This window comes from Drosophila montana, unplaced genomic scaffold (genome assembly GCF_035044405.1).
Source record: "Drosophila montana isolate Dmon_TW-CO22-7 unplaced genomic scaffold, ASM3504440v1 contig_787_1, whole genome shotgun sequence".
Classification (NCBI taxonomy): Eukaryota; Metazoa; Arthropoda; class Insecta; order Diptera; family Drosophilidae; genus Drosophila; species Drosophila montana.
Window position 1 is genome coordinate 334,989 of NW_026999082.1, and position 25,114 is coordinate 360,102.

At 36.4% G+C, this 25,114-nt stretch overlaps 1 protein-coding gene across 3 annotated transcripts; it reads left to right on the forward strand.

Moving 5' to 3' along the window:
- Positions 1-72: 72 nt before the first annotated feature.
- Positions 73-23,462, forward strand: Gclc (glutamate--cysteine ligase). 3 transcript variants are annotated; one of them, XM_064699095.1, is made up of 6 exons: positions 73-240; positions 731-1,303; positions 19,568-20,194; positions 20,263-21,362; positions 22,318-22,499; positions 22,566-23,462. In XM_064699095.1, the coding sequence occupies exons 3-6, from the start codon at positions 19,570-19,572 to the stop codon at positions 22,747-22,749; spliced, it is 2,091 nt and encodes a 696-aa protein (XP_064555165.1). In that variant the 5' UTR covers positions 73-240; positions 731-1,303; positions 19,568-19,569; the 3' UTR covers positions 22,750-23,462. The 3 variants fall into 3 exon arrangements, with proteins under 3 accessions (XP_064555165.1, XP_064555166.1, XP_064555167.1); XM_064699096.1 differs by lacking the exons at positions 73-240; positions 731-1,303 and adding an exon at positions 14,516-14,645; XM_064699097.1 differs by lacking the exons at positions 73-240; positions 731-1,303 and adding an exon at positions 19,266-19,318.
- The last annotated feature ends 1,652 nt before the right edge of the window (positions 23,463-25,114 follow it).

Here is a 25,114-nt window from a genome sequence, read left to right on the forward strand (position 1 = left end):
GGTTTTCTAGTTTGTTTTTTTTTTTTTTGGAATTTTTGTGTTAAATAGCGCTGTCGTTCTCACGCTGGCAATTAGAAATTAACAACTATTTACACATAGCAGAAACAAAATCGTTATTGCCGCCGTTAAATTGAGTTTCAAGTGAAATTTCTAGTTAAAAACATTGTGTGCATTTTTGTGGAATTGTGAAATTGTTGGTGGCGGCACCAGACATCGGATCGGAAAAGCGAATTATAAGCAGTAAGCAATTGGATCGCTAGCGCACCCACACTCATTAAAGCACACGCACACACTCAAAGCAGCAGCGTCTTCTAATTAGAACAACTCACACACACATGCATGCGTACATGTGCATGCACGTACATACAGTACATATGCGATATTAAAAAAAGTCTTAAAAGGCCCAGCCGCACATTTATGTTGTTGTTCTTAAATGTGCACATGTATGTGTTTCCTTTTAGTGCGAACAGCGTCTATTATTAATAAATATTTAAAATCTGCATAAGCGTGCGGCCGACATTACAGTCGCCGCCAGAGTTGACGTTGCAGCTGTAACGGTAGTTACATAGTAAGCAAATACAAAAACAAAAATAAATAGAAGAAAAAAACACGCGGCCTGCACATTTTGTTGTTTTCATGCACACACACACACGCACACACACAGACACACATTCAGCTTAGATGATACTAAATGTATGTATATGTATATGAATTTCTTTTGTTTATTAAGCATATTGTGAAATCGTGGCAAAACAATCAACTAAAATAAACCCCAAGAACACAAACAGAAGTGCAAATTAGAACAATAACAACAACATCTACAACTACAGCGCCAACCAGCAAGAGCTGCGAAAAATCGGAAAAATTAAAGAGAAGTTCGTTAAATTGACGTTGGTCAGTTGAGTTTGTCGTTTGGTTACACAACCAACAACAACAAAAATAAATTCTGAATCGGCATTCGAAATCAGAATCAAAACGTGTGTGAAAAACATCAGCACGCGGTCACACACACACAAACACACGGCACACAGAGACAGCGTCAGCGAGAGCGAGCAAAAGAGACAGCGTAAGCAGCGCAGACAATAAGAGCGAGGGCAGCAGCACCAACAACAAACAGGTCATTTTTGTTTGTGCAGCCAACGCCGCCGTCGCTGCCGCCGCCGCCGCCGCTAGGTTTCCTCACCCGCTTCATATAATTCAAACGCCGAGAGCAACAGCTGAGCAGCATCCAACAAGAAGCCGAAAAATTCTGATTGGAGCGCACGCGTTTGTTGCTTTTATCATTGTTCTACAGCATTTACCGGTAAGTGTTTGCCGTAATTTCTAACAAGCTACTTATACTATACATGCGCATGCATGTGTGTTTAATGTGTCCATTATTTGAATAAGTGCGTAATTTCAGTCTCTACAAGTGGGTTTGGGTTTTTTTTTTTTTATTGATTTTTTGGCTCGTAATTACATGACAATTAGTTTTGTTGTTTAAGTAGCGCGTTTTGTTGTCCAGTTCCAGGCCGTGCATAACCTTGACATTAGCTTTCCATACAAATTTATGTGCATGCCGATGGGTATGTGCGTACATACATATGTGTTTGATTGAGGCGTACGGCTTACACACTGTCCAATTGGACTGGAACAGCAGTGGCCTTGAGCGTTTGGCCTGGAAGCTTCTAATTTGATATTTTAATCGACTTAGAAACTTATCACAGCATATACATATATGTATATATATGTATGTACCTACATATCATACGCGATTTATTGCCTGTCACATTTCTGTGAAGTCATTCACATGCCAAAATCGGCAACTTTTTTAAGTTGAGAGCAGCGCAACTTTTTTTTATTTTTGATCACCAATTAGCTGAGAACGAGCTTAGCAAACCAACAAAAAAAATCAATATACATACATATATATGCTACTGCTGCTGTGACGTCACTCCCGCATTACTCATGCACAAGTCGCGTGTGATAAACAAAAAGTACAATACATTTTAAACTGGTTTAAGTCCAAGCTTGTGGATTACGGGTCTGCGGGAGTGGCTGTGGAAGCTGTGAAGTTCAAGGCACTCGCAAAATTGAGAGTTAATCGCCCAGAGCGCACGAGAGAGAGATCAGCACTAACACATATACATGTTCGCATGCACGCACGAACGCACGCATGTATTGGTTGGTATCTGTTTTCTATGTGCTTCCCACATGGGCTGCAATTTCACCACAAGACAACAACAAGAACAACACCAAACTAAAGATAACCGAACAACAACAGCAAGCACTGGCAAATTTGAGAATTAGCATATCATGTTGTCCAAAGACTCTCAAACATCATCGTGAATCAGCAGAAATAGCCAACGCGCCATGACTCACAATAGGGCATGACACGACACGACACGACACGACACTACACGACCGTGCTTGCATTTGGCCTCGCACATGACAGATACGCATAGACACGATCGATTGGTATCGGAATCATGCCATGTGCCGTGTGTATTGTTTATCGCAGTAACCGTAAAACACATATACATAGATAACTATTTATTGTATTTGTTTCGTTTTCTATTTTATTTGTTTATCTATTGTGTGCAAAAGTCGACCTTGTCACCCCGACCCCGGCTGCTTGACGCCACCTTCCTTTGGGCTAATCGCAATGTCAAATGACGACGCAAAAAAAGAAAAGGGAGAGGGGGAAAGAAGAGAGAGACAAGAAAAACACTAACTTAAGGAAGTTTCTCGAACTGCAAGTTCCCTATGATGAGATGTGATGAAATACATACATATGTATGTATGTATGTATGTATGTATGTATGTATGTACATATAATCAAAAATTATAACAGAGCTAAAACCTATTCGCTTTATCAGTGTTGCACATTCAGCTATTTGAAAGCCAACTTTTTGGCTAATTGCAGAAGCTATGTATTTGCAATTTAAATGAATTTAGCTATTTCTTTGGATCTTCATGCCCGTAAAAGTAGCCCGTTTAATTTGAATAACTAGTTTAGCTATCTCTGCAAATTTTCCCAAATAGCTAAATAAAGTAGATTAGAAATTCGATATATTGAAAACAGTCATTAAATTACCTACAGCTAGGAAGGTTCGCGAATAATGAAAAAAAAAATGCAGATAAAATATGATGAAATTCATATTGACATATGTATTAACTGAAAACTATTTGTTTAGAGTGTATAATTCCAGAAAAATAACTCTAAACTACTTAAAAGAATATTACTCAAGAAGAACTTGAAACTTCTTAAAAGAATATATGTAATTCAAGAAGAAGAAATCTATACTTCGTCTTCACAAAAGGAGCTTTTCTAACAAGGGAATACATACATATCTATTTCAATAGATTATAAGATAATAGATTATAGACATAAAACCATAAAAGGCTAAATTATCTTGTCAAATATTTAAGCGTATCTAAGCTTCGTTGTAAAAACTTTTAGCCAGTTTTAAGATAATACGACCCACTCTTGGACATCTTGACGTTTTATCATTCATTGTCATCAAGATCTAACAGTTGTTTTCCCCAGTTCAGTACCCCACAGCCCCTGCAAACAGCCTCAAGCCTTTGAGTTTCACTCGGGCACGACAAGAGTTTAGACTAGCTAATTAGGTAACGTCGCCAGGAAATACATTTCTGAACTGATGCGAAAAGTTGTAATTTTCGCTTTGTGCTAATTTTACTTATTTTTTTTTCTTCTATACTTTTATAAATGTGCAAAATTTTGACAGCGACATGAAATGTGGTTCAATATGTTTGCATTTTGAAAGCCCATTTAAAATGTGTCGAAAGGGTAGAATTGTTTTTTTGTTGTTTAACGTATCTAAGAGGCAAAAAGAGTATCTCGGACTCGATAAAGTATACTCTTGATCAGCATTAACGGCTGAGTCGATCTAACAGTATCCGTCTGTCCGTAAACGCAACGATCTCGGAAAATAAGAGCTGGAGTCTTAAAATTTAGTGACCTGGCTTCGTCTTAAGTCCCCTGTTCTATGAAATCGATAAACATCTATAACGACGTACCGTTTTTTGGTTTTTCTTTAAGCATTTAGGAGGTTTTAAGTGCTAGAAGGAAGAGTTGCTAACAATTCTTGTATAGTATACATAGATCCAAAATTGTCTATATTACTTTCCCAAAACTCTAAAATAGAGATAATTTTCAAGCAAAAGCCTTGTGCTTTGGTATTCACACCTTTTTGTATGCCACTTTGAAGCTCTGCAAAGACGATGAAGATCGGACAATAAACTCCGAAGTTATTCAAGAAACCATTTCCTATAGAGTGAGTCTGAGGGAAAAAGAAGAAGCACCAGCAACTGTATAAAGTAGGCAGCTTGCCGCATTTGTATAGAAACAACAGGGTAACTGCTAGTCGTGCACTTTTAACTGAAGCAACCATTTTTCCTCTGTTCCCACAAACTAATTCCCTTTCAATTTGTGAGCTCAGTTGAGCTTCTGTTGTTTAATTGACAATGAAAAATACCTAACGAATTTCAGATAAATATCTGCTCTAGTGCGTCATCGTCATCATCATCATCATTATCATCATAATGTTCATCATCATGATGATGTTGATGACAAAAGTGTTTTGCAATTATTTTGCAGTGCGTCATTGTAAGAGCTGATGTTTAGTTTTTGAGTGCTTTAATTATTTGCACGCTTACTTTACGCAATTGACAAGATAAATGATTAAAGTACAACAACAACAACAACAACAACAATCATTGCACAAATCCAATTTTGATACCCTGTAGCTATTGTGACTATTCTTAGATAGGATAACACAGAAAAAATTACAAAATATTTTAGTTATATATTCCGAAAATTTATTTCGGCCAACCCATCAGAACTTACAGCCTAAATATATGAAATAGATAAATAAAAATAAAAATATATCAAAATTGATCTATAATCTATAATAAATGAAATATTTAAAATTTTGCATCTCACATAAAATCATGCAAAATCCACAAGAAAATGTGAATTTATTTCCAAAATCCACAACAAACTGTGAAATTATTTCCGATCACCAAAAGTGAATATCTTTTCAAAATAATAAACACAAAGAAAGAGTATCTGTTAGTTAGAGCACTCGCTAGTAGAGCCTGCCTGCGTATTACTAATGAAAACCTGTTTAAACAAATTTTTTAAAACAAAATTAAAAATGTATAATATAAATATTATATTGAAGTTTCATCGTCATTTGCATTTGCACAAGTGCTTTCAAGAATTCCATATCAGGTTCGATTCTTGTAGTTATTAATAAGACTACACAAAACAAAATAAATAAAAACAAAATAAAATACGAAATACTGAAAAAACTGGGGCTAACACGTGTGGCTGTCATTTATGTGGATTCTGTTTATGCGTACACAAATAACATTTTCACATAGAAACAAAAGAAAGCAAAACGAAATTAAATTCTAGATAACTCAATGTGTATTATTTGAAATGCCTCGATAATCAAATGCTAAATGAACGTTAATAATAATTGTGATTGTGATTCAATGGAATTCCTATCTGTTTTGCCATCTTTTTGCCGACCATTTGTCAGTCGCAGCTGTTTAATCAAGTCTTTTGGGGTATATTCCCCCATTTTCCACCATGAAGCGTGGATTTAGGCGAGTGTATGAAATTACACATGCTGAAGCTCTTCGCGCATGTTGCTAAAATTGGCAAAAAAAAAAACATATTCATTTTTTTTAAATGTAAAACTTTAGCCTTAAGTTTGAGGCGTATCCGATCATAACTCCAACTTACGCCTAAATTCGTACGTATTAAGCCCTAAGCTCAGCTGCGCAGCTCTAACGGTTTTAGCTGAGCGTTGACGGTCAATCAGTAAGCCAGTTAGTCAGTCAATCAGTCAGTCAACCAGTCAGTAAGTCAATCAGTCAGTTAGTGAATCAATCAGTCAGTCAGTCAGTCAATCAGTCAGTCATTCATTCATTCAATCAGTCATTCAATTAGTCAGTCAGTCAATCATTCAGTCAGTCAATCAGTCAGTAAGTCAATCAGTCAGTTAGTCAATCAATCAGTCAGTCATTCATTAATTCAATCAGTTATTCAATCAGTCAGTCAGTCAATCATTCAGTCAGTCAATCAGTCAGTCATTCAGTCAGTCATTCATTCATTCAATCAGTCAGTTATTCAATCAGTCAGTCAGTCAATCAGTCAGCCCATCAGTCAGTCAGTCAGTCAATCTGTACATCAGTCAGTCAGAGCAAACAGTATGCAACCGGGCATATTTCTGTATTGACAGCTGCCAAATTCTGAGTAGCATATTCATAAATGAACACACATGCACACATACAAACGTATATGCACAGACACACATGCATATACATGTGTATATATACATATATATATATGTATATATTGTATATGTTTGAGTGTGATTGAGCAACCGCGTGTCTAGTATTCAACTGTTGGGGCCCCACACACGACTTATCTATGCAACAATAGCCTCTGCTCTCGCTCTCTCTCACTCGCTCGCTCGCTTTGAACGGGCTCATAGATTTCAATTACGTCGCAAATTGTTTGTGTCCTCCTTCCGTCTCCTCTTCTTAGTTCTTTAGTTTTATTTATTTGCTTAGATTCGTAATTTTTGCCCGGCTTATGCGTCGTATACGTAATCTTTCGTAATCTTGTATGGCGTGCAATTATTTCAAGTGCAACGACTGCAATTTCCTATTGCCTATTACAATACGGCAAACACAGTTTGTTTACATTCCGTTGCAGATAAACCTAACTGGATACATACATATATATGTACATATATGTATGCACATATATGTAGACATACATTTAGATACATTTGTATCTTTGCATCTGTCGGTAGACTTTGTATGTTTTCTATTTCATGTGCCTACATTGTTTGGCCCTGAAAATTGCCTTCATTGTTGTTTTTGTTGTTGTTTTTGCTTTTCGATGTTTCTCTTATGTATTTGCTTCTTTCCGCATTTGATTCGCGACTTTCGACATTACGTATACGCCGCTTGGGCTTTGCGAATGTCAACTGACAATAAGCTGCGCTGTAAATGATCTTCATCTGCTCTTCATCAACATTTATCTTCGCTTCTTATCAAACGAAGCACACGCAAACACACCTTTAACCTGACCGCTCCCCCTCTCCCGACCACCCCTTTTATTTTACAACACTCGCTTATCAATTGCGGCTTATCATAGCTTTTTTTTTTGAGATATTACTCAAATTTAGCAGTAAAACATATGGAAATATTATTGTTAAAAGGTTCTCAACTAAGGGATACCCTGTGCACAATACTTTAATTAAAGCACTTTCATAAATTAATAATGTTTCTTATACTTTATCAGTTCGATTATTTGTTATAATTCATTTGCAAGCTATGAATTTATAAGATTTACGTAAGGCCCTCAGAAAATTGGGCTTGCTATCGAATGACTTTTATAGAAAGTTCGGAATACATATACATGTGTAATTTAAAGATGGATAAATCCTATTACTATTTATATTTTTTTATTTATTTCATTTAAATGTGTAATTTAATAAGAAAAAGCTTTACTATGATATAATATGAATTAGGGCAAGCCGAACATTAAATACTCTTATAAACCGTTTCCAATCGATTCTTCGCCTAGTCATAAGGTTTGATTTCATGCGAGGTCTCAAATATGTTAGCAGAATAGTTCAATGATTGCTGAGTTACGATCGATAATTTCCACAGCAACTATTTAATATAGTGAACTGATACGATCTGCAACAGCAGGACGAGATCTATGAAAGTTTTGAGACTAGAACGACAGGCATGACTATAAAAACTCAGGTCTTGATGCTGGTAAAAAAAAAAACATATTTGCCTTGCAGAAGTCACGACAAAATTCGAATGCCTTCCGCAAAGGCATATAAATAGAATTTTCTTTGGTCTGTACGCATTTGTGGCCTATTTCATAAAATTGTTTCATTTTATGACTACCTTCTTATCCATTTAATGGCCTCAAGGTATTGTGCAAACAAAGAGTCGAAAGCAATTAGCGAAATTCAAGCCGTGCGCAAAGGTGAATCATGCTCTCGCTCGTACACACATGGCTTAGGTTATTTTTATAGTTTCCACTAAAGCACACACACACACACACACACACACACAGACACACTTTGGTATTTCTCCTAAATGACTTTGCAGTATTTTAACGTTTTTTTTCCACCTCCCCCCCCCTCAAAGCAATATAAATTGCGTTGGTCAGGTCAGCTGTGTGCATAATACAGATACCTGAGAACTTATCTAAATAAACAAACATGTGTAATAGAAGCTATATAGAAGAGTTTGTCCTGGTGCTCAACAAAATGAGACTTCGTGAGCCTGCCTTGTTTTGTAATTCTGAGCGTTGAACCAGCAAGCGAGAAGTCGCCGGTTCAAATTAAACAAAAATTGCTTAAAAATAGCAAAAAAATCGTTTGCAACATACAAAGCCAGTTAATTTTCTCTGTTCCGAACGCTCTTTGTATCTTATATAGCTGGAATTGATTAACAGCCACACACAGCTTGAATAACTAATTGACTCGATGAGTAGACGTCGAGCTATGCAAAAAAAACTATTAACGGGTCCACTTACAGCGACTCTTATCGAAACATTTGACCTACAAGCGGTAGCACTCAAAAACACCCACGCTATCTAATTTCTAGTTTTTTATTTTGCCTTTCCAACAATGTTTCCAAAGTACCTTACGTAGCGCTCGGCTCATGTGATAAACAGCACATAAAAACAAAGCACAATTGAATGCCAAGGACTATACGCACGAAAGTTACCTTGTGGAAAGCCCGAGCCTGCATTTATCTTTAAAGTTTGGGGAAAAACTTGTTCGCCCAACAATCAGAACTGGTTCCTGCACAATTTTTAGTGCCAAGCGCTGATGTATTTCTTTGTGCTTAGTGCTAGAGGAAATCAATTCAAGTATATATGTATATTGTTATGTGTATCTTTAATATAATAATCTTTATAAATAGTCCACTCGCCTTTTGCCCTAATCAGAAGGAAATAGAAGAAACTCTTGATTGACAGGTACTGAATTCTCCAAGCACTTCAATTGATAACTCTGTCTTTCGAGTGCTTTTTACTTCTTCTCCTTATACCCTGCACTCAGTGAAAAGTGGCAAAGCGGGTCGATTAGTTTGCTGGCAGTGCGTGTAACAGGCAAAGGAGCGCAAGCCAGACTTTAGATTTTTGATCTGAACGAAGAGCAAAGTAATTCGAAAGATTAACAAACTTGACTCGCATATAGCTAATCATTTTCGTGTTTTTTTTTATCGATAAATATCGATTTGGAATATCGGTTTTTGAACATAATTTGAAAGTGTAAAGAGTTGGTAGAGTTAACTTTGTAGGTATGCTCTTGTAGAGTATACACAGATGAGAAAAGTTTCATCTTATCCGCCCTTCGTCAAACCGAAAATTGTAAAAAGAAAAACCAATTGTCGAGTTTGATTCTTTGACATATTTGGAAGCCACATTTGTGCCGTGAAAATTTCATTTAAATGGGACAATAAATACCGAAGCTATTTTCCCATAGTTACCCTATTATAGTATATATATATATATATATAATGTCAGCTCTGCCCTGGGCACAGGGTATCTGCTAGTCAGTCACGACTATCTATATAACTTTTACCTGTTTTTTTTTTCTCATTAATTTAACTCTGTTGTCAACCCTTTAAATATATTTACCTCCTTTTGGTTTTCTTTTCTTTCTAATTACCCTTAATTATGTACATATATAAAAATATCACCTGAAGAGAGGGATATGTAAGGAAATTGACGTAATCGCAAGTCGAAAACACTTGAAATGATTAAAAAGTCATGCGAGTTTTTTCCTTTCATGTGTAATTACTTTTAATTCTTACTTCTTTTGGGTTTGTTTCTATATATTATTATATATTGCCGAATTATTTGTCAATGTATTCAAATTTAACCTTGTTCAGATTTGTTTGTGATATTAAACACATTATTATTACCCGAAAGATTTTCGTTACTTTACTTTCTATTCTTTTATTTTTTGCTATTACGAAGTATTTTATTTCATGTTCAATATTTATGTTCATCTAACAAGTAAAAGTTTTGCTGACTAATAAGTTTTATTTAATCCCATTTTGTTGTTGTTGTTCTCCTTCATGTTCACAAAATTGTTTTTATAGTTTATTTATTATTTGCATTCAATTATTTTTATATTATTAATTCTTAAGATTGAATACACTTCTGTTCGGCGTATAATAAAGTATGTAAATGCTGAGCTACACCAGCCTATCTAGACTCTCAATAGAAAAAAATGAACTAAAATCGCAGCACATAAAAATAGCACGGCATACGAATCAACTGCAATTGCATTGGCGAAAGGTTTTCAATGAAATATACTTGACATTTATATACTATTCTGGAAGATACTTGTCAAGCTTGGAGACTCTAGCTCGATATCGATTTTTATCGATTATCGATCCTACTGCGCGAGCACTAGGAGGATCTACATTCCAAATTTTAAGTCTCTAGCTCTTATAGGTTCTGAGATCCTTGCGTTCATACATACGGACGGGCGGACGGATGGACAGGCGGACGGACTTGGCTAGATCGACTTGTGTATGTGATGCTGATCAAGAATATATATACTTTATGGTGTTGCAGATGCTTTCTACTGCCTGTTACATACATTGGCACAAAATAATCATACCCCCTTTTTATCAATTTTCAATGGATTCATGGTATACAGATAATTTTTCGTACAAGAACTTAGTTGTGGCAGCTATATTTTAGTGATCCGATCTGGTTGTTTGGGTACTTCAACAGAAACAAAAAACTTAAGCAAAGTTTCGACTCGTCTGTTGGTATTGATCAGAAATATATGCAAACCTTATGTTATCGGAGATGTCTTCTTTTATGTGTTACACATAGCCTGACCAAATGATGATATTATATCCATATATTTATATCAATATCTATATCAATATCTATATCTATATCTATATCTATATCTATATCTATATCTATATCTATATCTATATCTATATCTATATCTATATCTATATCTATATCTATATCAATATCTATATCTATATCTATATCTATATCTATATCTATATCTATATCTATATATATATCTATATCAATATCTATATCTATATCTATATCTATATCTATATCTATATCTATATCTATATCTATATCTATATCTATATCTATATCTATATCTATATCTATATCTATATCTATATCTATATCTATATCTATATCTATATCTATATCTATATCTATATCTATATCTATATCTATATCTATATCTATATCTATATCTATATCTATATCTATATCTATATCTATATCTATATCAATATCTATATCTATATCTATATCTATATCTATATCTATATCTATATCTATATCTATATCTATATCTATATCTATATCTATATCTATATCTATATCTATATCTATATCTATATCAATATCTATATCTATGTCTATATCTATATCTATATCTATATCTATATCTATATCTATATCTATATCTATATCTATATCTATATCTATATCTATATCTATATCTATATCTATATCTATATCTATATCTATATCTATATCTATATCTATATCTATATCTATATCTATATCTATATCTATATCTATATCTATATCTATATCTATATCTATATCTATATCTATATCTATATCTATATCTATATCTATATCTATATCAATATCTATATCTATGTCTATATCTATATCTATATCTATATCTATATCTATAAGAGTATGTACTTATCTCTATGATCTTCCTCTATTAGATGCAATGTCGCTCCTTGCCCTCCATGGTCACATTATATTACCTCATATAATTTTTTATAGCATCCAATTAGACGTTAATTGTTGGTTTTAAAGTCGATTTTGGATTACATTAACGGTTCATGACAAGTTTCAACGAATTACAAAGCTCTGTGGCTATCTGTGTGTGTTTGTGTGGAATATTTTTTTTCGTTATAATTAGACACAGCTGCGGCTGAGGCCGAACCACAGAATTATACGATTTCGATCTTATATAGAACTTCAGCTGATGCATAATGTACTCAATTGTAAACGCAATCTGACAGCTGTTCCACTGTTTTGTACCAAGAACAGCAATCGGATCGCCTTTTTCGATGCTAAAACAAACAAAGTAACAGTTCCCAATATCTCCACTCCACACCAGAACACACCACACAGCACACTACCCTATCCAATCCAATACCACACCACACCACACCACATACCACCCACCCACCCACCTACCCAGCCATCTAGGTAACGGCTACCAGTCACCAATAATCACCTTCGGCCACCTTCCGCTCCTCGATAGATGTTGTTGTTCGCATTCTTGATTCAATTTATTTAAGTGCTACTTCAACTGATATTCTGGTAAAACTAAAACGGCATCCAAGTACATTCATATTTGTATTTTTTTTCCGCTTTAAATAATTCAGCTTGAGCTGATTTCGGTGAGATTTACAATGCGTCAACTAGTATTTAATATATATGTATATATATACATATATATATATAGGTATATATTTATTATAAATGCGAGGGCTGAACGAAGAGAATATTATGTCACATTCAATATTTGTTGGTAGACGTTAGCACGTGCCTAACAAGCACTTCAACATGCTCTGATTAGCTTATCGGCCCGTTGAGTGTTGTCGTTTATCTAGCTGGTAAATATTTGTCTTGAAGATAAATGTGCAGTGTTGCCACCTAATAGCGAACCATATATCTAAATGGCTTCAAACCGACAGCTTAACTAAATCTCACAACTTTTTTGTAATTTATCTAACTGGTAAATATTTGGCTTGAAGATAAATGTGCAGTGTTGCCACCTGCTGGAAGTTTAGCTTCATCAACTTTGTCTTTTAACTTTTAACTTAACTTAATCACAATCAACAAATACTCCAAAGTTTTCTTGTTGACTTCTGCCCCAAATTTTCAATACCTAAAACGTTTGATAAGCCATGTGAAATCTTACATATTTAATATACGATCTAATTAAATGGAATATATGATTTGATCTACCCTCGTATAATACCTATTTTTATGTAGCTACTGTGCATTAGTTATGGTCTATCAAATTACGACACCTTCTAATTATAATCTTTATAGTGTAATAAATCAAAATGCCGCCCAAATCAAACAATTGAAATCTATAATAAAAAAAAATATTTAATAAAAAAAAATAGAAAAAATATTGTACTCTAGACAAAGTATTTTTATTTGCGCCTGGTATTAAATATGCATAATAAATTACATAGTCCAAATAATTATAATGGCAATCAATAGTTTCAAGTGCCACAATACGCTACCCCGCCTTTCGACCTGGCCACAACTGTGGCGACATCCGCTCCTCCACAGATATGAGAGCCCCCAAATGGGCAGAACTTCCCTGTGCACCGTGGAACCAACTGAATGTGTTCGTTGCAAAAATGAAACATTTTCTTGCGATTGAAATACTTCACAGTTTTTTGTCAAACTTTGTTTCCTATCTAGCTGTTAAATATTTGGCTTGAAGATAAATGTGCACTGTTGCCACTTTTCATCTATATCTCTTGATTGACTTTTAGATCCTTGTCTTTTGTTCTATTCCATTCAAAAATGGGGACTGGAAAACTCTATCTCTAACCTAACTCAAACACTTTACTTTCTTTTGCCTTTTTAACTGCCTGTTGGGAAAATAGCATATATTTTGGAATTGAGGAAAACATTTTTGATATCATGAGTATATATATAGATTCTTGATCGGTGTGAACAGTCGTGTCTCTTAGTTTTAAAACTATTGTCTGGCTCGTCTTGCTATTGCAAGCAGTGTATATCTCGAAATCGGCCAGATCGGATGACTATATATATTCTTGTTCAATATGAACAGCTTTGTCTCTCAGTTGTAAGACTATTGTCATGAAACTTGGAATAGGCAAGTCTTTCAATGGAAGATAGTATATATGTCGAAATCGTCCAGATCGGATGACTATATCCTAAGTATATCTAAATATATATATATATCGTTATATACATATTGGCCGTGTCGCTCAGTTCAAAAGTATGCTCATGAATAGCCTCGTCTTTCTATTGCAGACAGTATATATGCCGGAATCGGTCAGATCGGTTGACTATATTTTGTAGCTGCAATAGAAAATCTTGTTTGTTTTTCAAGAACTCATAAACGAAGTCGACATAGAACTTTGAATCTTCTATAATAAACTATTTGAAAGATATCTGAAACAAATCAATTGGAGCTCGCCAAGTTTTTGCGATGTTTGCCCCACGGTGGCTCCCCGGCAAGGTATATTCTTTGGTGTTGTTGTCAGCGGCTCGTCGTCATCAACGGCAACGGCAACGGCAGCGGCGGTACGATCGATACGGATCGATGGATCGGCCGCTCGACTCATGATACGAACAGCCTGTCCGCTGGCCGAGCGTCGTCCACATCCGCTGCATAATAAGCTGGAGTCTGGCCGCGGGTATATTTAGTCGTCGTTTGGCCGTGAAGCGATCAAGTTCTAGTTGGGCCGTGCCTCAAAGGGGCGCAACTTACAAGAGAGAGAGAGAGCGAGAGTGTATCCTTAGTATTATTATAAACGTGCAACTAACTCCGACGAACCTGAAGGTATATTCATTTTCCGAGTTTTTTCCAGCTCTATTTTCTTTTTTTTTTTTTTTTTTGCCTATTTTTCTTTTTGTTGTTTTTGTATCTGTGAAAGTGAACATTGTTTATAATTAAAGGCATATATCGTGTAATTTAGTTGATTGTGAGTTCGAGTCGGTTGAATATAATATCAATGAACTATGCCCAACTCGGTTCCGACATTTCCTTGCCTTACAATGTGCTATTTCAATAAGATTCAATAATTGTTTTATTCATAAAACTAGATGATTATCAACTTTAATCAATCGCGTGCATTACGAAATGCATTTGAATAATGAATCAGATCGAATCGAGTCGAAGCTAAACCTCAAATCAACCAATGGCAATAACTCATATGTGACTGACAACTCGTGCAGCTGACAAATTGTTAACTTTTGCCAGCTTTATATACAATATAGTATATATCCAAATAGTATATCTAGTATATATGCAAGCTGAAAATGATCTGTTGTGTATTTGAGCGGATTTTAACATTTGCATAATTAATTAAGAACTTTACTATGCCTCCGCGGCGGGTAGAACAAATTGGTCCTGCAGTGCGTAACCCCTTGAAGTATATATGTATATATATATATATTCTTGATCCATATCAACTGCCTGGCCTTTATTAATCTGTCCTTCTGTGTGCTTCTGTGCCAAAGAGTCTGTCATTCTTAAAGCTAGCGTCATGAAACTTCGCCTGGGCGCGTCTTTCTAATGCAGATACATAACTCGAAAACGTTCGGATCGGACAACTATATCATATAACTGTCATAGGAACGATCGGTCACAAGTGAAGTGTATGAAAATATGTTGACCAAGTCCGTCTTATATATGATTAAAACCTCTTTAACATAGGGTCATTACATTATATAGCTACCATCGGAATGATCCATCTGAATTATATATATATGCTAACAAACAAACAAATACCTTTTAGAAGCGATCTATTAAATCATATAGCTCTTTAAAGCATGAAGGAAGTCGGGTCGATATATACATAGTTCTAATAGAAGAAGGAAGACGGCTCGAGTATTCACTTTTTGTATGAAATACTTTTTCCCTCTTCAGATATCTTGAGCAAGCTCTACTCCATTACTTGTTGAAGTGCATTTCCCTATTTTAATAGAGTATTTCAACTTCGGCTTGCCGCAGTCGCTTGTAATTGCAACTAGTTTGGCTGGAAACTGAAATTGTTGTCACAAGCGAACGATTTTTGTATTTCCTAATAGCTATAATAATGCGACAGCACAACAATTCAGTCTTCTGAATTGTTTCGATTCGGTATTTGGGTTTCGGTTTCAATTGCAATTGCAATTATAGACGCAGTCACATTTTGTTGCCCATTGTTGTTGTTGCGTTCTGATACCCTAACCGACGGTCATTACAAATATGCCAAATCAAATGTGCGAGTTACAACGAGCCGAGTTGATAATCGGGCTTCTGTTTGTCTGTCAACTAGTCTCTCATTCTCTCTCATATAGACATACATATGTATGCAACTCTGCCAGATCGAAATATTCTTATATTTTTTCAACAATATCTCAACCAAATACGAAATCTGTAACCGAGTTCTTTAAGAAGAACCCTTTGTTTGACCTTGTATAGAAATACAATCTTCTTTAATCTTCTTTCTTTTTATAACCCAACTAAAAGTGCCACAAATTGGTCTTAATACCCTTGTCATAGTCATTTAGCAGAGATAACTTGATTCTTATAAACATGTTCCTTCCACACATTTATTCCTATATTTAGCCTCGAGTCTATTGTAACTAGTCTCTCACTGAGGAGACGCTGATGAGACTTGGCATAGCTGCTTTCAGACAAATATATTAAATCAAAATTGTGCAATTCGAATTGCTATGCTCTACTATACCATAGTATACTGTGCTATATATACTATACTATACTGGACTATGCTATACAATACCATTTTCTATATCTTGTAAGCAAAAGAAACTATCCTGACCCCGCTCAACAGTTATAGGTCTTATTATGTTTTACAGAGTTGGACTCGATTCTAATAATTCAAATAGTTTTTTCCAGATTATAAACAACCTTACGGCTTGAGACTTTAATGCGGCCTGTCTCGAGGTCAGGTCGAAAAAAAAAATAAAAATAGGCAATGGAAGTAAACAATTTATTTTGTTATTATTTTAAGTTGACCTCGAACCAAAAATTATTACGACAGCTCTTTTTTTTCCAACGACTTTTCTTTATTCCAATAATTGGACTTAGGGCTCGTTTGAAGTTAATTCAAATATGCAAAATCTGGTTTCTGCCTCGCTTTTAATAGATATCCCAACTCACAAATTCACAAATACAAGTTTCAATATGCCTTTCATATAGGTATATTATATATATTTATATATATCAAAATGAATTGACCGATTATCAAGCTAAGCCTCTTTGTTCTCCGACACGATTTGGTTAAAGATCAGCTTACCATATATCCTATATATACAATTTGTTTGCATGCTAGGGTATACAAACTTCGGCGCTTGCCCTGTTTGGCGGCTTTGTCTTTCTTGTTAATATTGCCAGTTGAATTGGCCATAAATCTGCGCATAACAAGTGTGTCAGCGGGACCACCCCGGCGGCTCGCTCTATGACAAGTGTGAAGGGGGGGGGGGGGGGGGGGTGGCAGGTGGGGAGAGGCGGCTGTTTGGCAAATACCCATTTGAGTGCATGATTCAATCAACTAAAGTCAAGTGTCGCACAGCAGCAGCAGCAGCAGCAACAGCTCTTTGAGTACCCTAAATAAAATACAGACACATTGCGCACAATTGTGGCCATAAACAAACAAGTAAGAGTGCTCCGGTGGGGAGTGCACGACTAATAGATGCCCTACACCTAACGCCGAGCTGCTGTGCCTCCAGTCCTAAACTTTGACAGTCAGTTCAACAGTCAACCAAAGCGCAAGGCTCGAGCTGTAAAAGTAAACTAATCGATATCTATCGATATTAGTAAACTGAGCGTAAATATCGAAAGAAATGTGATAAATTCACTCCGCTTAAGGCTACGAGAAACTAGCTACAAAGTTCGGCGTATCTAGCTTCAATAATCGTTGAGGTTTGCCTTAAGAAACCTTGTTCCAAAATCGATATTTATCGATAATCAGAACATGAGCGTAGATATCGAATGAAATTTGATTAACTCACGCTATGAGAACATACCTAAGAAGTTTAGCATATCTAGCCATAATAACCATCGAGTCTCAAAATCGATATTTATCGATATTATAAAAAAGAACGAAGCTATCTTAAAAGAAGTTGATAAACTCGTTTCGTTTTATGACTTTGGTGAAAGTATATTTATAAATGAGAAGTCTGTAGCTTTTGTACTTTCCAATATAAATGCATTAATACAGATGGAAAGGGATATTTAGGCTCAGCTCGTCGCTCTGATCAAATATAGAGACCTATTCTTCGGGTTCGTAGTACCCAGATCTTGCCTGTTACATACGTTTACGCAAAACCAATATGCCCTTCTTAACCTTTTTCAATGGGTTCCGGGCACAATAAACGCGTACATGCATAAATATTAATATATGTACATATATACATATAAATATATATTATTTTTATGTATACATATAAAAACTACCTATGCACTGTTATAATATGTCTTATCAATAATTTGATTAATTTTTGTTTTTATTACAAAGGTTTGTACTGTGTGTGTGTGTGTGTGTGTGCGTGAGTGTGTGAGTGTGTGTTTGTGTGGTCAGGGTGTGGTGCGCATTATCGATTTGCCATTTCTTTTGTTCGTTGTGCTCATCAATTAATTGAATCGAAATGTTGTAAATTTCGTAGCCTCCTTGCTAATAGTTATAAATACAGCAGAAATACATCTAATCGCGGCTAGACGATATAACTTTTTTTTATTTTCATAATTTTTATATAACAATAAACGTAAGATCCATCGGAAATCCAAAATCGCATGAGGCATGGGAAAAACACTTGACTAGAGCAAGGTACAGTTCATTTTTCTTTGTTGGTTAACTAAATACTCTTACTCTCATATAATCAAATAGATGTATGCAAAGGATATGTCATCGAATTTATTCTGCCTTGGCTCATAACTTCTATAAATCTAGTCACACTTAAAACTTGGACAAAGATTTTATTTGCTGCCTAAATAGATTTATGTTGTTTTTCTTTTCTCCCTTAATGGCACTTCTTTGCGATTTTCATTGCATAAAGTTTACCTTCGCCCTTCTATGCGATTTTCATTGCATTAAGTTACGGTTTCTCAGGTCTTTAGCGATACATTAACTGTGGAATTAGCTCGCATAGATACTGTTGGCGTTTGGGGTCTTTGCCGCTGTTGCTGTGTCGGCTTTTGCGGACATGGACATGGACACGGGCTATCATCATCTGCCAGTTATCTGACCGATTAGCTATTTTGACGCGATTTGTGGGGCTCTTGATATGGTTTCTATTATATTGCATACGATTGGAATCTTGAAATGTGTATTGTGTTTAATTGCTTCAAAGATTATTTTGGCACTCAATCAAAGAGTTTCTTGACCAGGAATATACATATATATGTATTATAGAGACAGTTGGGATTGTAGAGTAGCTGATCAATTGAAAGTCAGCCGAAGGCTAACATTTTATTTAGAAATTCAAAATTCCAAAGATATCTCAAATGTGACAAACTCTCTAATAGAACAGATACTCACTCTCTCTCTTTCTTTCTCTCTCTCTCTATTTCTGTCTAACTCTCTTTCTGTGTCTTTTTATCTGTCTCTCTCTTTCTCTCTCTCCCTCCATATCTAACTGTATCTGTTTATCTGTTTATCTGTCTCTCTCCTTGCTCCTTTCACTCTTCGTGTCCTTATCTCTCTATTTTTGTCTCCGACTGTATCACCATCTCACTCTCACTCTCTTCCCTTGCAGCAATGGGCCTATTAAGCGAGGGCAACCCACTCTCCTGGGAGGAGACCAAAAAACTGGCAAATCATGTACGGGAGCATGGCGTCAATCAGTTCATAAATCTGTATCACAGACTAAAGGATCGCCAGGGCGATATACTCAAATGGGGCGATGAGGTTGAATATATAATCGTCAAGTTCGATGATGACCAGCAGGTGGCACGTGTCGCACTCAAGGCCAAGGATCTGCTGGCAAAGCTCAATGAAAAGGAACTGGCCGATCCGAAGGGCGTGAAATCCTTGTGGCGCCCCGAATACGGCGCCTACATGATCGAGGGCACGCCGGGCAAGCCATTTGGCGGCCTTATGGCCCACTTCAATCTGGTCGAGGCGAATATGCGTTATCGTCGCGAAGAGGTCACCGAGCTGCTGGCCAGCGACGAGTGTGTGATGTCTATAACAAATTTTCCACGTCTTGGTGCGCCAAACTTTACGTATCCATTGTATCAGCCCCGGCCCGAGGATCCGCTTAGCGCTGCGCGTTCCCTCTACTTTCCCGACGAGGCCATCTTTCCGGGCCATCCACGCTTCAAGACGCTCACGCGCAACATACGCATGCGACGCGGCGAGAAGGTCTCCATCAAGCTGAAGGGTAAATATCCAAATCAAATTATTATATATATTTAATGGTAGCTAATGCTCTCCCCTTGCCGTTTGCAGTCTTCAAGGATGTGAACACAAAGCTGCCCGTCGAGGGTGCACCGCCTGGAGAACCGGATGTTGTGCTGCTGGATGCCATGGGCTTTGGCATGGGCTGTTGCTGCCTCCAATTGACCTTTCAGGCATGCAACATAACAGAGGCACGTCGTCTTTACGATCAACTGGCACCGCTCTGCCCGATCATGCTGGCATTGACCGCCGCCTCGCCGGTTTATCGGGGCTATCTAACCGAATCGGATTGCCGCTGGAATGTGATTAGCTCCTCGGTGGATTGTCGTACATTGGAGGAGCGCGGCCTTGAACCGCTAACAGATAGCAAATTTCATATCGCCAAATCGCGTTACGATTCCATCGATTCGTATCTGTCACCGGAGGGTGCCAAATACAATGATGTGAAGCTCACATACGATGAGGATGTGTACAAGCGTTTAGTCGAGGGCGGCATCGATCATCTGTTGGCCCAGCATGTGGCCCATCTGTTCATCAGGGACACCGTCTCCCTGTTTAGCGAGAAGGTCCATCAGAATGATAAGGAGGACACCGATCATTTTGAGAACATTCAATCGACAAATTGGCAAACGATGCGCTTCAAGCCACCGCCACCAAATAGCTCGATTGGCTGGCGCGTCGAGTTTCGTCCGTGCGAGGCGCAAATCTCGGACTTTGAGAATGCGGCCATTGTCTGTTTTGTTGTGCTCCTGACCCGTGTCATCTTATCGTATCAGCTCAATTTCTTAACGCCCATCAGCAAGGTCGACGAGAATATGCAGACGGCCCAGAAGCGTGACGCGTGCCGCAAGGAGAAATTCTGGTTCCGCAAATCGTCCAAGTCAACGGAACAGCGCGCCGCCTGTGTCCAGCTCAATGGCACCTCGAGCGCCACAAATGGCAGCAGCAGCGATGAAGCCTGCAATGCTGAGCCACTCTACAATGGCACCGCCAAGCTGAACGGACATGGCATTGGACTCAATGGCAATGGGAATGTCAACGCCAATGGCACACACACTCAAAACGGTGCCGACAGCGATCACACCGACACGGATGATGAGGAGAACGAGCTGTTCCAGCTGCTGACCATCAATGAGATCTTCAATGGCAAGGTAAGTCTCTCAACTGGACAACACCAACTATGCACTTTGCTCAGGTTCCCGGTTAAATCTCATGTTAGGGGGCATTGCCTGCTCTGTATGCAATGTTAACATTGTTTGCAAAAGTGGCAACGCCTGGCAACATCTAAGCAAATTGAAAGGGCTTGTGCAGACATAATATGCCTACAAAATGCTATTGTTAAAGTCAATGGTAAATTTTTCTTTCTATATCAAAAAACAAGAAGACAGCGTTGGGTAACATAAATAAGTCATAGCAAGTTTCACAGCCTGCAGAATTAGATTATTGTTTTCGACGAAAATGTTACAAATTTATTTAGACCAAGCGAAATTAGATTTCGGCTTTTAAAAATATATTAAAAGTAATTCGTTTACCTACAACAAAAGAGTCCAACATTTTAATTTTTATGATAGCTTAAAGAAAAATATAAAAAAAAACAAAAAGTTGTTAATTTCTGGAATATTGCTGCAATTGTCTAACATTTAGATAAACCATTTTTTGAAATACAATTTAAAAGTACGTGTTAACTTACCGGGCACAAGATAAAATTGGTTAACTGCTTTAGTCAAGCAGTGCACTGCTTTCCATATTACTTAACGTATATAATGTTAAAGTGCTGTTAGCTCAGCTATAGCTGGTAAAATAACAGCGCGCTGTTACTTTGGTCTAACAGTGGTCCAAATTTAACAGCTAAATGAGATATGCTAAGGGAATGCCCCTGTTTATGTAAAAAAAAGAGAGGAAGTCGAGAGTTATACCCGAATCAAATTGAATATGTATATGAAACATAGAATTAACAACAGAATTAGATGCCATGTTGGGGCTGTGCTTCTAGCTAAATAAAAGATTTTAATAGAATAACAATATAAACTAGAAGCGAGCTGTATTCTAATACATTTTGAATATGCAGACACCACGAATAATACTTTGCACTTAACTCTTTTGCAGCCTGGTGTATTTCCTGGCCTGGTGCCGCTAATACGCAGCTATCTGCAGTCCATGGAGGTGGACACGGACACGCACTGCACCATTGAACAGTATCTGCGCTTCATACAGAAGCGCGCCGCCGGCGAGCTAATCACAACGGCCACCTGGATACGCGAACAGGTGCTCAGCCATCCGGACTACAAGTGAGTGCTAAGGAGCAACAAAATTCTAGAAAATTATCTCAATATGCATTTGTTTTGATATTACAGAAAAGATTCGGTGGTTAGCGAGCGGATTAACTATGATCTGCTCAAGTGCATACAGCGCATACAGGAGGGCAAGCATGTGGAGCCGGCGCTGCTTGGCCAGGGCAATCATTCCAAGACGAAAGATTTCATTCCGCCCGCACTCCAGAAGCAGCTGGCCAAGACTGGCTGCTGTGAGGACAAATGATTGCGCTGATATAGCTCAAGCACACACACACACTCGCGCGCACACACACACACACACACAACAACAACAACAACTATAAAACAAACAAAACAAAAACGATAACAACAACAACAACAAAAGCAGCAGCAGCAAAAATGAAAGCAAATCAACATACATTACATATACATATATCTATATATATACATATATATATATTTATATTCATATATCTATATATATTTATATATATATTGTGTGGCTGAGCCCGTGGCAAGGCTTACAGCTGGAGGGGATTAGCGCAGACCAGGCTCAGCACTGGCTGCACCACAGCCGAGAGAGAGCGACAGAGCAAGAGAGAGAGTGAGAGAGAGTGAGAGCTGTGTATGGAGTGCAAAGCGCGTGCAACGCCGGGCAATGGGCATCGCTCCGATTTCGGTTCGAAAAGGGGCGTTGCAAAATCTATCAATATTAATATTTGTTTTTGTAGCATAATTCTAACAATTTCTAATTTGAGCAACAGCACGTGGCAGGGGGCAAGGCAACAATGGGGCAAGGCAAGGCAAGGCAAGGCATTGGCCCCTGGCTGGCTACGAGCAGCAGCAGCAGCAGCCGCCGCCGCCGCCGTGGCATGTTTGGTGGGTTGCAACAAACAATAAACAAAACAAACAACAAATATTACATTACTCGATCTGGCTACTTTAATGCTTAAAATATATTTTTTTATGTTTTTTAAATCAATTTTTTACTGTAACTATAGATTTTTATAGATATATATATGTATGTATATATGCATGCGTATGTTTGTATTATTATTACTATGATATAGCCGCAAGTGCTTGAAGTTGTTGCAAGCCCAGGCCACACGTGCCACACGTGCCGCACGTGCCACAACACATGCCACACACACACGCCCAACAATTCTGGGCGCAGCTAGCAAAATCTCAACCAAGTGCCGGTCCACATGACGCAATAAAAAAAAATAAAAAAAAAAAAATTTAAAAAAAAATTTAAACAAAAAAAAATCACCTAAACATAACGGAATAGTTCAAAGTAAAAAACAAATTGTCTATTTTCTATTTTATTTTTTGAAAGTAAAAACAAATGATTTCTTCTATTTTCTTTTTGCAAAGTGAACAACAAGTTTTGTTTTTATTTTCTTTTTTTACACATATTATACGCATATTTTTTTATATTGTTTTGGTTTTTATTTTACTCATTCATTTAACAAACTGTGGCCTAATGTTATTAAATTTTTACATATATATGAAAAAAAACAACCAACAAAAAAACAAAAAAAAAAAAAAACGAGAGAGAAACTTGTGCTATTATAATTTATTATTGTCTGTGTGTAATTGTATCACGAACACTATTATTATTATTATTGCTATTATTATTATTGCTATTATTATTATTATTATTATTATTATTATTATTGCTATTATTATTATTACTATTATAAATATTATAATATTATTAATGCAGTTATTGTGACCGCAAGCCAAGCAAAAAAAAAAATAAAATAAAATAAATAAAACAAACAAATTGAAAAAAAAAGAAAAAAAAACTATTGTTGACGCTTGATTCTACGCGAATTTGTTGTGCAAAAAATAAAGAAGATATTTATATATATAAAAAAAAAAACAAGTAAAAAATAAATAAACAAAACGTTGTTCTTTAAACAAGCCACTTACAATATAGTACTTATGAAAGCAAATCAAATTTATATACGAGCATAATGAAAAACAACATTTTGATAAAATGCCTTCTGAATGGAAAGAGTATATATATGTATATACATATGTATATATATATATATGTATGTTTCAAATTCGCAAAATGTACTTAGGACTTATGATTAGAGACAAGCAAATAGTTGGAATGGAGCAATGTTAGGGAAAAACAATGAACTTTTTACTAGACTAGCGTTAATAGAGAAATCAAAAAGTTGCTAATAAACACCAATACATATATATTAAATTGACTTGGAAAAACAATTCTTGAAACAATTCACATTGTACTTATACAATATAGTTATACACACACACACACACACACACACACACATGTTTTGGCATTAAAAAAAATTAATAAAAAAACAAAATTAAAAAAAAAATCAAAAATATTTTTAGCCAATTTAAATGAAATTTACAGCACTTGAATATTGTCTTGCACATGGCATGCTGTGCACAGCATTTAAGTTGATATATTTTTAATAATATTATATATTGTATTTGGCTTCGTGTTGATTTTTTCCTGCCCTGCCCATGAGCACAAACTGTATTTTGATAACCTCAAGTGCATATTATTAAATACATACTTATGTATACCAATCACTGAAAGCAAATAAAAGAGAAAGTATAACGAAAAGTTCTTTGCAGCAAAATAT